At 66.1% G+C, this 11,313-nt stretch overlaps 1 protein-coding gene across 1 annotated transcript; it reads right to left on the bottom strand.

Moving 5' to 3' along the window:
• Positions 1 to 8,021: 8,021 nt before the first annotated feature.
• On the bottom strand, positions 8,022 to 8,984 carry FNDC11 (fibronectin type III domain containing 11). The gene has a single exon (XM_028167244.2). The coding sequence runs from the start codon at positions 8,982 to 8,984 to the stop codon at positions 8,022 to 8,024; it is 963 nt and encodes a 320-aa protein (XP_028023045.2).
• Between the last annotated feature and the right edge of the window lie 2,329 nt (positions 8,985 to 11,313).

The raw sequence follows: 11,313 nt of genomic DNA, 5'->3' as shown, positions 1-11,313 counted from the left end.
GCAGCCCTTTTAGCAGACTGCCCAGGGTCACACTCTCCCTGCCCTCCGGGGACCCCGGCGGGGCCTGACTGGAATTCTGCTGAGACCCAGGGGCTCTCCCACCGTGGACCAGCGGAGGGATCACAGGGCGACCCCAGGGGCGGAGAGACCACTGTGGTCTGGGGCGGCCCTGGGACCGGGAGAGGGGGCGGTGGAGTGGGGGGCATGAGGTAATTTCCACACTCAGAGGTTTGAGTCACCCAGGGGCACAATTGCTCAGGGGAGAGTCAGCGACCTCCGGACTCTGGTCCTGACCCGGCTCCCGCCGCCCCCGTTTATGGACATCAACCCGGGCTGGGGTCGCACCGCTGGCCCCCTCCTGGAGGTGGACTCAAGTTTTCCTTTGGAGCGGCGGGTTCTCGGACTCAGGGCTGACGCCCCATTTCCTTTTACAACGTCATCTTTGTGTCGCCGTCAGTTCCCTTGCCCGGGGGAGGGGCGGAGTGCGTCCGAGCCCCGGCCCGGTGTGCATGGCCCCGCTGACCTGGCTCTTCGGTCCCCTTGTCCCAGATTTCTCATCGCAGGTGAACAGCCCAGAGGACCAGCTGCGCCTCAGATTCCGCCCCACAGAGCCAGGCCAGCATCAGAGACGGCACTGCCAGGGTCGCAAAGCCACCGAGGAACTACCTCTGGCCGGCCTGTGCGCCCAGGTGGACCTGTGTCCGGTGCTGCTTCCGCTGCACCCAGCGGCTTGATGGAAAAGACCTACCTCCTGAGCAGGGTGGAGCACAGCTGCCCCAAGAGATCCCACTGGCCCGCCTGAAGCCAGCCGCCAGGAGCAGGGTGCGGTGTGAGGCAGACCGCCCGCCCACGATCCCGCGGCTCACGCGGCCAGGTCTGCCGCTCCTACAGCCGGGGCTCGGCTGCCGGCGCCACCCCAACCAGCGCCCCTTTGCCAGGAGCCCCGAGGAGGCGCTGGTCTGGACCTTTGAGCGTGAGCACTGCGCAGCCGTCTGGGGCTGAAGACCCGGGTACGGGGCAGCGGGGCCCGGGGTGAGCTGCGCGCCTGGCCGAGGCCATCCGCGCGGAGTGGGGGGCCGCTTCCTGCAGCTCTGCTCTCCCTGCTTCCAGCGCCGCCCGCCACGCCTCAGCCCCGTGGGCTCCCGGGGCTGCTGCCCCAGGCACAGGGCCTGCCCCTCTCTCCTTTCCCACGTGAGCACCAGGGCCGCCGGAAGCCGCACGGCGTGGAGGTGTGGCCACGTCTTCCGCACGGCCAGCCGCTGGCCTTCCTCAGGTCGGTGGGGCGCGGGTGGCTGTGCGGGCAGGGGGCGTCCTGGTGCCAGGGCGACCACAGCGCCGTGGAGGTGGCCGTGTGGGAGGCTGAGGGGCTGAGTCTCCATCACAGGGAGCTGCTCACGCTGCGCGCCCTCACTGGGGATGGGCACATGCACCCCCACGGCCAGCCCCCCGGCGTCCAGCTGTACTGCCCCGCCTGCCGGGCCACCTGCGGCTCCGGGAAGGCCTTCGAGAACCACTGCTCCCCCCTGGAGCAAACACAGATGCCGGCCTTAGACATGGCTGTGCCCTGGAAGCACCGCAGCCTGCCTGCCGGGCTTTCCATGCTGGAGCTCTGCCGGAGGTGAGGATGGGGCGGCGGGATGCACCACCTTCAGCTTGAACCAGGGTCCCCGTCCCCTCTGTGTGGCCAGCACCTCCCCAGCCTCTGAGGGGTGGGGAGGGGAGGTCTAGGGAAGCCGCTTGTGCCAGGCGCCGTCTTGCGGAATTTATTCTTGCCCCCTCCCCCGCCCCCCAGGCCCAACCTCTGTGAGTTCAGGGACGTGTGCACCAAGGCGCATTCAGAGCAGGAGCTGCAAGAGTGGACCCAGCGCGCCGGGACCATGGCGCTGAGGGAGCACACAGCCTGGCGGGAGGGGCTGCTGCCTTACCAGGCCCGGCCGCTGGCCGAAGAGCAGCAGAGCCGCAGTGGGGCCCTGCTGGTAAGTGGAGGCCGAGAGAGTGCGTGGGGGCAGGGCTGGGGCCAGGCTTCCCTGTGCAGCTGGCTGAGGCCGCTGAAGGCGTATCTATGCACTTCAACCAGCCCCTGGCGCGTCCGGCCCAGGAGAAGCAAACGCAGCACGCCTGGACCTGCACTGAGGTGAGGGGTCAGCACAGCTGGGGGTGGGTCAGCTGGGGTCTGGGCTCTGCGGTAGCCTCTCCTGAGGCTGTGATTAGGCTGCCCTGCGGGGTGATTCTGGGGGGGTGTCTGGTGCAGAGAAGGAGGGGCCAGGCTGGTCACCCTGAGGGCCCCACGCAGCACCATCACCTCGCTCAGCGTCCACAGGGGCTCAGTGACCCCATTTTGCAGAGGGAGCCCCGAGGTTCAGAGGTTCAAAGAGGCCAAGGGCCCTGCCGGTGTCACAGCCCAGAAGCAGGAGGGGAGAGAGTGGTCTGTGCACCAGCCTGGACCCTGATAGCTGGGGCAGGGTCCAGGGGTCACCTCACCATCATCTTCTCCCCCAGGCACCCCTGCTACACGTGGCCCTGCTCAAGCAGGCGCTGGGAGCAGACTTCTCACTGGCGGCCCCCAGCCTCTCTCCGGGCCGGGTCTTCATGCTGGGGAAGCGCTTCTGCACGCCCGGCTCCCAGCCCAGCTCCGGGTTGGGGTGCGTGTGCAGAGCTCTTGCTTTGGCACCGTCCAGCAATGGGTGGTCTTCCACTTCTGCCCCTGGCCAGTGCTGCTGAGGAAGCTGGAGCTGCAGCTGGGCCAGGCGCACCCCTGGGGGCTCTGGGGGACGCCAGCGCCTGGCCTTCCGGAGGAGCTGGAGCGCTGGCACGCTGGCAACTGCCACGTGGGGCCTGGCGTGGAGAGGACGGCCAAGTACAAGGTGCCTGCTCTGGGCCTGGAGCTCTGTCCCGGCGGCCCCGACCCAGGCCCATCTGCGCCGCCAGCTACCGGCAGAGGCTGCACCAGCGTCTCCACGAGGAGGAGGCGGCTCTGCAGCAACTGGTGGCCGAGTGGGTGGGGCCGGCGAGCGGGCGGGGGCCGTGGAGGGCCAGCCAGGCCACGGCTCTGGTCACTGACCCGTGACCTCCCCACCAGGCTGAACCTTCGGGCCGGTATCCCTGAAGACGGCGCTGGAGACGCCAGCCCTGGGCATCCTCTTCCCGCCACCGGGAGCGCTGTACGCGCAGGGGCCCATCCCCTCCCGGGTGCCAGACACGGACGAGGGCGTTCCGCTGGGCTGAGCGGTCAGCACAGCCCTCGTGGCCCCCGTGCCTGCGCCTGACCTCAGGGTGCTTGAGGCCCCCGTGCAGACCCGGGCCGGCTCGGAGCAGGCACCGTGGCTGTTGCCGCCCACCCACTACTGTGCATCCCTGGGGCTGCAGCCCGAGACCAGGCGGATCTTAGAAGTCCAGTTCCAGGTGGACCTGCTGGCCTTCCCCCACTGGCACCAGGCCATGGACGCACTGCCCGAGGAGCAGCTGGTGCTGCCCAACCCGCTGGCCTGTGCCCTGCCCTCCGCCCGTTCTACCCGCCCTGCCAGGCAACAGCAGGCAGAAGCTGCCAGTGGCGGTCACCACGGGGACCAGCCCAGGGGGCACGCAGCCCATCGCCCCGCTGCCAGCTGCTGAGTCCCTCATGCCTTTCCTTCTCCCTGCCCCCCGCAGGGCAGCAGACATCTATATCGTCTAGCATTTCCACAGCCACGCCAGCAGCAGTCACCCCAAGGCCACTCCACTCTGGGTGATGGACACGGGCTGCCCACTGAGCCAGACAGACGCGGCCACGCTGCGCTACTGTTGCCTGACCAAGGACTGCCGGGCCTTCCGCATGCCGATGTGGGCCGAGCTGGAGCGACACCGCGTCGTGGTCGCCACCGCGTCCCAGGCCCGCAAGCTCAGGGCGCCCGTCAGCTTCTTCTCCCACATCCTCATCGACGAGGCCACCCAGATGCTGGAGTGAGAGACGCTCGCCCCACTACACTGCGCCACCCCCGGCATCTGCCTGGTCCTGGCGGGGGACCCCATGCAGGCCGCGCCCAGGCTCTCCCGCGCCACGGGGGCCCCGCGGCAGGACCCACGCTGTTGCACCGCCTGGTCCAGCACTACCAGGAGGGGACGCACACGGCTGCCGAGAGGAGCCAGGTCACTGCGCCCGGGAACCACCGCTGCACCGAGGCCATCGTCAGCTTTGTCTCCCACCACTTCTACGTGGCCGGGGGCAGCCCCATCCACGCCAGCGGCAAGATCCTGCACCACCCCCAGCACTAGCCTCTCACCTTCTGCCACGTGGCGGGCAGTCCGGAGCACGACATGTCTACGACAACTTGGCTGGACACGGCCGAGGTCGTGCAGGTCGTTGAGAAGGTACAGGAGGCCTATGACACCTGGCTCCACTGCTGGGGCCCCCACGAGCAGAGGGCCATCTGCGCGGTGTCCCACAGTGCTCAGGTAGGCAGTGCCCAGGTAGCCCCAGCTGCCCGGGAGAGCCTCCCTCCCCCACTCCCAGCGGGGAAGCTTGGCGGAGGACAGGGTACCGCCTCCCTGCCCCGTGGCCTGGTGGACCTGTGTGCCCCCAGGCTGGGCCTCCTCGGTCTCAGTTTCCCCTTCTGTACAAGGGGCTGAGGTATTCACCTCCCAGGGCATGGGGGTCAGGGTCCCGTTTTTGTCGGGGCTGCTGTCCTTTTGGGGCCCCTCACTGCACACTGAGAGCTCACCTGGGCCTGCTGACCTGGCCGTGTGTCCCCAGGTGAGCATGCTGAGGCAGGAGCTGAGGAGGAGGGACCTGGGCCAGGTCTCTGTGTGCAGCTTGGAGATCCTGCCAGGTGGGTGCTTGGTGCTGGGGAAGTGGGCCCCCTCCCAGCCCAGCCTGACCATGTGACCATCCCCCTCCCAGGGCACCCACCCTTGTGAGTGGGGGTGCTGACCATGGTACACACCCACCGGAGCCTGCTGAACCCGGGGGCACCTGCCCTGGAGTTCTTCACAGACGCTCGCATGCTCAGCACCGTCGTGAGCATGCCGGTCCGGGGGGTCCTGGACCGGCATGAGACCTGGTGTCCCTGGGAAGGTTTGGGGTCAGGAAGGGAGTCCTGTTAGGGCTGCTCCTTGGTCTTTGGCCATCCCTGACCACACTGGGTGCCGTCTGTGGGGCTCACTTCATTTTTTAAAAAAAATTTATTTGTTTATTTTTGACTGTGTTGGGTCTTCATTGCGGTGCGCGGGCTTCTCATTGCGGTGGCTTCTCTTGTTGCGGAGCACGGGCTCTAGGCACGTGGGCTTCAGTAGTTGTGACATGCAGGCTCAGTAGCTGTGGCGCACGGGCTTAGTTGCTCCGCGGCATGTGGGATCTTCCCAGACCAGAGCTCGAACCCGTGTCGCCTGCATTAGCAGGTGGATTCCTAACCACTGCGCCACCAGGGAAGCCCCTTTTTTAAAAAAATACACCAAAAGCCAGTGTCTTTTACTGGAACAGGGTCCTCAGCCCACACTCAAGGAGGCCTCCCTGGAAAAGGCAGCCTTTTCTCTGCCACCACTGCCCCGTCTAACTCAGACCCCCAGCCCTGTGTCCTTCAGGGGCTGGTGCCCTGGGAGGGGAACCAGACGACAAGACCCCTTCAGGGGTGCAGGGCTGTGATGGCGGTGCCCCAGGCGGCTGTCGTGTGCTCCACCCAGATTTCTGCAGCCCCCTCACACCCTCAGGCCTGCTCCCAGGTCAGGGCCTTTGGGACAACCTGCCCGGGTGTGCATTTCTTTGCAGGACTGAGGAACTTCACCTGCCCCTCAGGGTGCATTTTTGTCCTGCCTTCTGTGGAAACCTCTGCCCCTGACCCCAGCCCTTCCCGAGGCAGCTCTGACCTTGGAAACCACTCTCAGTGCAGTTCCACTTCCCCATGGCCTCTGTGCAGTGGCGACAGCCCGGTGAGCCCTGCTCCAAAGGGCACTTCTCTTCTAGGGCAGCCAGGAGGCATGGGGAGTTCTAGTGTCTCTCGAAAAAGCGCTAGAACACAGGAGGAGCAGATGCCCCGAGGCAGGGAGCCAGTCCCTCATCAACCTGGAGTCAGGGAGGGCTTCCGGGAGGAAGAGGCGTTGAAGCCCCGAGGGCGCGGCGCAGGAAGCGGGGTTGGACCGCGGTCACACAGCTGCGAGGTGGGGCCGAGGGCGGAGGGCGGGGCCTCGTCGCAGGGAGGGCCAAGCTTTTAAGTCTCGGGCGCGATTTGAAGCCTGCGGCCCTGTGTACCAGGCAGCGAACGAGTCCAGCTGAGAGAGAGGCCCGCGAGACACAAAGACGCGGGCACGATGGGGCGGGGCGGACGCGGACCTGTGCCCCGGCCTCCATGGCCACACCGGGAGGGCGCTTCGGAGCCGCCCACAGCCGGGTACCTGCCGCGGCACCGCCTTACCCGGTGAGGGCGCGAGGCGGGGCCAGGGGAGGGAAGCGCTGACCCCGAAGTCCCCCGGACGGCGTGCCAGGCCCCGGGACGCACGGGCAGCTCCCTTGGCGAGCCCTTACCCCAGCGTGCGGGTCTCTGGACCAGCGTGACCCCGCGCCAACCCACATCTCTGGTCCCCTGGCCAGCTCCTGCCCTTCTCCCCTCCCCAGACTTCTGTCTGCCATGCCCCACCCTCTGCTGCTCCGGACATTTCCGTGGAGCAAGCACGATGACTCTGCCCTGGACCCCTGGGAGCCTTGGGACAACTCCATCTGCAGGACATCCAGGAGGGAGCCCCTCAGCCACGCGATGCCACAGAGAGCATGACAGTGCGGCTGGACCCTCTGGGTGGCACACAGCAGCACGCGGGCGGCGGGAGAGGCCCGGGAGGGGAGCCACAGGCTGAGGCCATACCAGCCCTGCAGAGGACACTGGCCATAGCTGGGGTGGGTGGTGCTGGGCCTTTCTGACCCAGTTAAGGTCCCCCCCTCACCAAACCGCTTCTCAGTGGGGAACGGGCCCTGTTCCTGACCCCTTGCCCTGGCCACACCTTATCTTCTCAGGGGCCTGCTGTCCTAGTGACCATCACGGTGTGCGTGGTGGTGGACGGAAAGCTGGTTAGCAGTGTACTGAGGGTGGCTCTGGGCCTCTTCCCGTGGACAGCCCTCCTCGGCCGTAGCCAGGGTACCGGTACTGTCCCTCCTGGACCTGAAGGGCCAAGCTGCTGGAGCAGGTAGACGCCGATGACTGCATCACCTTCAGGAAGTGAGCGAGCTGCTGGCCGAGCTGCGGGTCACGTGACCACACTGGCGGGCAAGGACAGACTCTCTAGGTCGCCCGTCTGGGGCTGGACACCAGGAGCTGGTGGGGAGGGGCGATGGGCTGTAGGGAGGCCCCCCCAAACAGAAGGTATGCATTTGTGTGGATCTGGGGGGGGGTTACCCTACCAGGCTCCCTTGCTAGGACCCTCACCCACCTCACGATGGGGGTGCTTCAGCTTCTTTTGGGGAGAAGATAGTACTTTTATTTTCATTAAAAAAAAAATAATAAAATGTCCTCTTGGCCTTGGGTCCCCTGGCCTCAATGAAGCTGGGGCTGATAGTACTGGGGCCTATCTGTGACTGCCCCCAGCGGGGTCTCGGCAGGACTTGGGGGTACTGCCCTCCCTTGAGGAATCCCAGCGTAAGAGGCAGGAAAGATGGCCAGAGCCTGTGCCCAGGTGTCACAGCTGGTTACTGTGATGGGGATGGGGGAGATGGACGTGGGAGGGGCTGGGGCTGCCACCTGGCAGGCCTTGGAGCAGCTCTCCTCATTGGTAGTGGCAGCTACGTGCCAGGGCTGAGGCTTCTTGCTCCAGGGGTCAGTGTCCTGGAAAGGCCAGCCTGGGACTCCCCCTGGAAAAGGAAGCAGGAGCTTGGGGGGGCCAGGGACTTGTGGGTGGGCTGGGCTGAGTCAGGAAAAACACTCAAGTGGCTGCCGCCTCCTTTAAAAAGTAAGTCGGTTTGTTTCTTCAATTGTCTGTGTGTGTTTATACTCTTTATTAGTGGATAAGTACTAGAAAATCATTTCTAGGAAGGTGTGGTCAGGGCCGGGCCTAGCTTGCCCAGCCTACGGGGGGGCGGGCCCTTCAGGGGGCCTAGGCCTGGTCTGCAGGGTGAGGCTGTCCAGCCAGGGCTCGTACACCAGCGTGTAGCCCTCCACCCTCTTGATAGTGAACTTGTAGGAGCGGTTGGGCAGCAGGTTTCGGACGTCAAAGGTGCAGGCGGCCACGGGGAAGATGCCGCACTGCAGGCACTCCTGCTGTGTCTGTGGGTTCAGCAGCTCGTAGCACAGCTCAAACTGCTCTGGCACGGCCGGCTGCAGGGTGACAAACCAGCGCAGGCTGACCCAGTCCTGGTGGGCCACCGACTCCTTGCGGTCGAACGTGACGGGCATCTTGGTGCTCAGCGTGAGCTGGATGTGGGGGATCTTGGTGGCGTTGACGTCAGACACCAGGCGGTGTTTGGCGTGCAGGCGCCCTGGCACCATCGCGGCCAGGAAGCTGTCCGTGGCGGCCGCCAGGTCTGCCAGCCGCTGCTCCACGAGCCGCCAGCCCGCCAGGAAGGGCTGAGGGTCCGGTGACTCGAGCAGGGCGTCCAGCTCAGAGCGGCCGTGGTCTAGCTGCTGCAGCAGCTCCCCGAGCAGCTGGAGTTGGATCTTGGTCTGGGCCGCGCCCACCTTCTTCATGCGCTGGAACTTCTGCGGGTCGATGAACTGGAACGTGGTGGGCAGCACCCGCGGGTTCTGGTCGCCCAGGGCCAGGTGCTTGGGGAGGAGCTCGAGGTGGTAGGAGCACTTCTTGAGGAGCTCCACGTGGGCGTGGTGGCGCTTGAGCAGCTGGGGGCTCAGGGCCGAGGTCAGGAACTTGCGCAGAGCGTTGCGGCGCTCCGCGTAGGCCCGCCACGTCTCGGGCTCCAGCAGCTGCCGACCCTCGGCCTCCTCCGCCTCCTCCGCCTCCTCCTGGTCCAGGAAGCACTGAGGGCCGTCCAGCTTCATTCCGTCCGGGTCCAGGCCTGTCACCTGCAAGTTCATGGTCTGGGAGCAGCGGGTGGAGGGCAAGGTATGAGCGGGACGGTCAGACTGGCCTCTGCCGCCCACCCAGGGGCTCACTCGGGGCAGTGTTTGTGTGGGGGTGACTCCAGGCCCACTGGCCCCCATGCTGGGCCCTCTAGCCTGCTGGGGGGGGGTGGGGAGGACTTTGTGGGGAGGGCTCGTCTCTCTGGAAAGAGGCTGCTTGGAGGGCCGGGTGAGCAGGCTGCAGATCTAGATAAAAGCTGACACCGCGGGGCCGACACGACACTCTACTGATGGTCGTTTGTGATGACACAGGGCGGGGCTGAGACGGGGGCTCTGGGCCAGGATGGCCCGTGCGGAAAGCCCAGCCACTGCCGAGCTGTGCAGCCGTGTCTGAAATGGGGTCACGCCGCTCCCTGGAGCTGTTGACAGGATTCAGTGTGATCCTGTCTGAGCAGCAGCAGACCCCAGCTGGGGACACCCCTGTCCTGCACACCCTCCACGCCCCACTACAGGCGCAGAGCAGACGACCGGGGCCAAGCCCAGGAGGCAGGGCGGCTGCCGGCCTCAGCTCTGAGAAGTAAACATGCCAGTTCCTGGTTACCGAGCCCTGCTGTGTCCTGGGGCCTCAGGACCTCCATGAGCCCACTGAGTCCATGAGAAAAGCCCCTGAACGGTTACCCTGCCTCACAGATGGGGTGCCTGAAGCTAGAACAGTTCGTAGCTTGCTCTCCATCCAGGCTTCTAGCCCAGCCGTAGACCCCAGAGCCTGAGTGTCCTTCTGCACCCCTCCCCAGCCTGGGTTCCCAGCTCTGAGTGTCTGTGGGAGGGGCCAGTGCACCCCACAGCTGGGCATAGCTGTGCTCCCAGGCTGGCAGGCCCTGCCCACAAGGCTGGGGCTCCTTGGAGAAGGGACCAGCATCCCTGGCTGCTGTCCCAGGTCCCAGCCACCCCCAAGGGCAGTGAGACAGACTCAGTGGCTTCAGGGGTTGGATGAATTCCAAACGGGAGCTGAGAGGCTGAGTGACTCGCCCAAGGCTGCTCTGCTAAGGGGCAGAGTGAGGTTGGGACCCAAGTTGGTCTCCCTCCCCAAATGCCAGGCCTTGACCTTCCTGGGCAGAGGCGGCACACCCTGGTCCTGGACACTGCAGACAGGGTATCTGGGCTGAGGTGCAACAGAGACCAGGACCCAGGACTCCTGCCCTAAGTCCTGCGGTGGCCGGAGCCTGGGGCAGATTCAAGCTGCCTCTGGAGGGAACTCTAGCTCCAGACCTGGCTACAGGTCAGAGGTGTTTCCCGAGGCCCACCGTCTCTCAGGTGGAAAAGGCAGAGGGGCTGCTGGTGAACTCCTCCAAAGAAGCCTCCTGTCCTGGCCCTCCTACCCAGACCTACACCCTCCTCGCCTCCGAGACCCCCTACACTCCCCCGGCCCCAGTCCCACTTGCCCCCAACCGACCCCCACCCGCGCCCGCCTGCCCACCTCTGCCACACTGCCCTAGCCCTCCGTCCCCCCAGCCCGCCTCCCCGCGCCCACTTGCCCTTCGTCCTGGAGCGGGCAGAGCAGTGCTGCCGACTGTGTGCAGGGCGGGGGTGCCCAGCCTTGCGCCGCGGCGTTCCGCGGGTTGCCATGGGGACCGCGGGCCTTTGTGACGTCCCGCCCCCCGGGGGTGGGGGGCGGGGGGGGCGGAGAGCCCAGGGCGTGGGGGTCGGACGCCCTCGACCTGAGGGGCTGCGGGCAGATCGCGCGGGGCTCGCTCCCCCGCCCCAGGACCCGACTGAAGGAACCGAGTCTCAGCCCCGGGCCCGCCCCCAGGTTTCAGCTCAGACAGACCGTTCAGAGGCTTCGCTCCCTTCCCTGGGAACCTGGGGTGTCACGGCCCGAGCCCCGGCCGGGATGCCTCCTCAAGCCAAGGGACGCCACTTGCCTCCACCCCCTTGCAGGTCAGTGGTGGGGACCCTTCCAGACTAGGGTGTCTGTCCCTGAGCTCCCCTCCCATTTTATTCCGTGGCAAGGCCTGCCCCCCAGGGCACGCCCACCACTCCCGGTAACCTCACTCTTGGGAGGAGGCTTTGCCGGGCTAAGCGCCCAACAGCCTGTCCTCTGGGTCCAGGCCTGGGAGGGAGTGCGTGGGTGCCCTGGGCGCTAACTCTGTAAGTTGTAGCTGTTGTTATGTCGTTATTTAGGGGTCTGAAACGCAAGAGTTGGATTTGGAAAGGGGGTACTATCTGAAGGTTGAAGGGGAGGCTGGCACCTGGAAAGTGGTGAGAGGAAGCCGCCCACAGCCCTGCGGCCCACCCACAGAGAGGGGGTGGGCGGCAGAGCAGTCTCCCCTCCTGCTCTGGGTCA

The sequence above is a fragment of the Balaenoptera acutorostrata genome, chromosome 15, assembly GCF_949987535.1.
Source record: "Balaenoptera acutorostrata chromosome 15, mBalAcu1.1, whole genome shotgun sequence".
Lineage (NCBI taxonomy): Eukaryota > Metazoa > Chordata > Mammalia > Artiodactyla > Balaenopteridae > Balaenoptera > Balaenoptera acutorostrata.
This window is presented reverse-complemented; position numbering and strand designations above follow the sequence as displayed.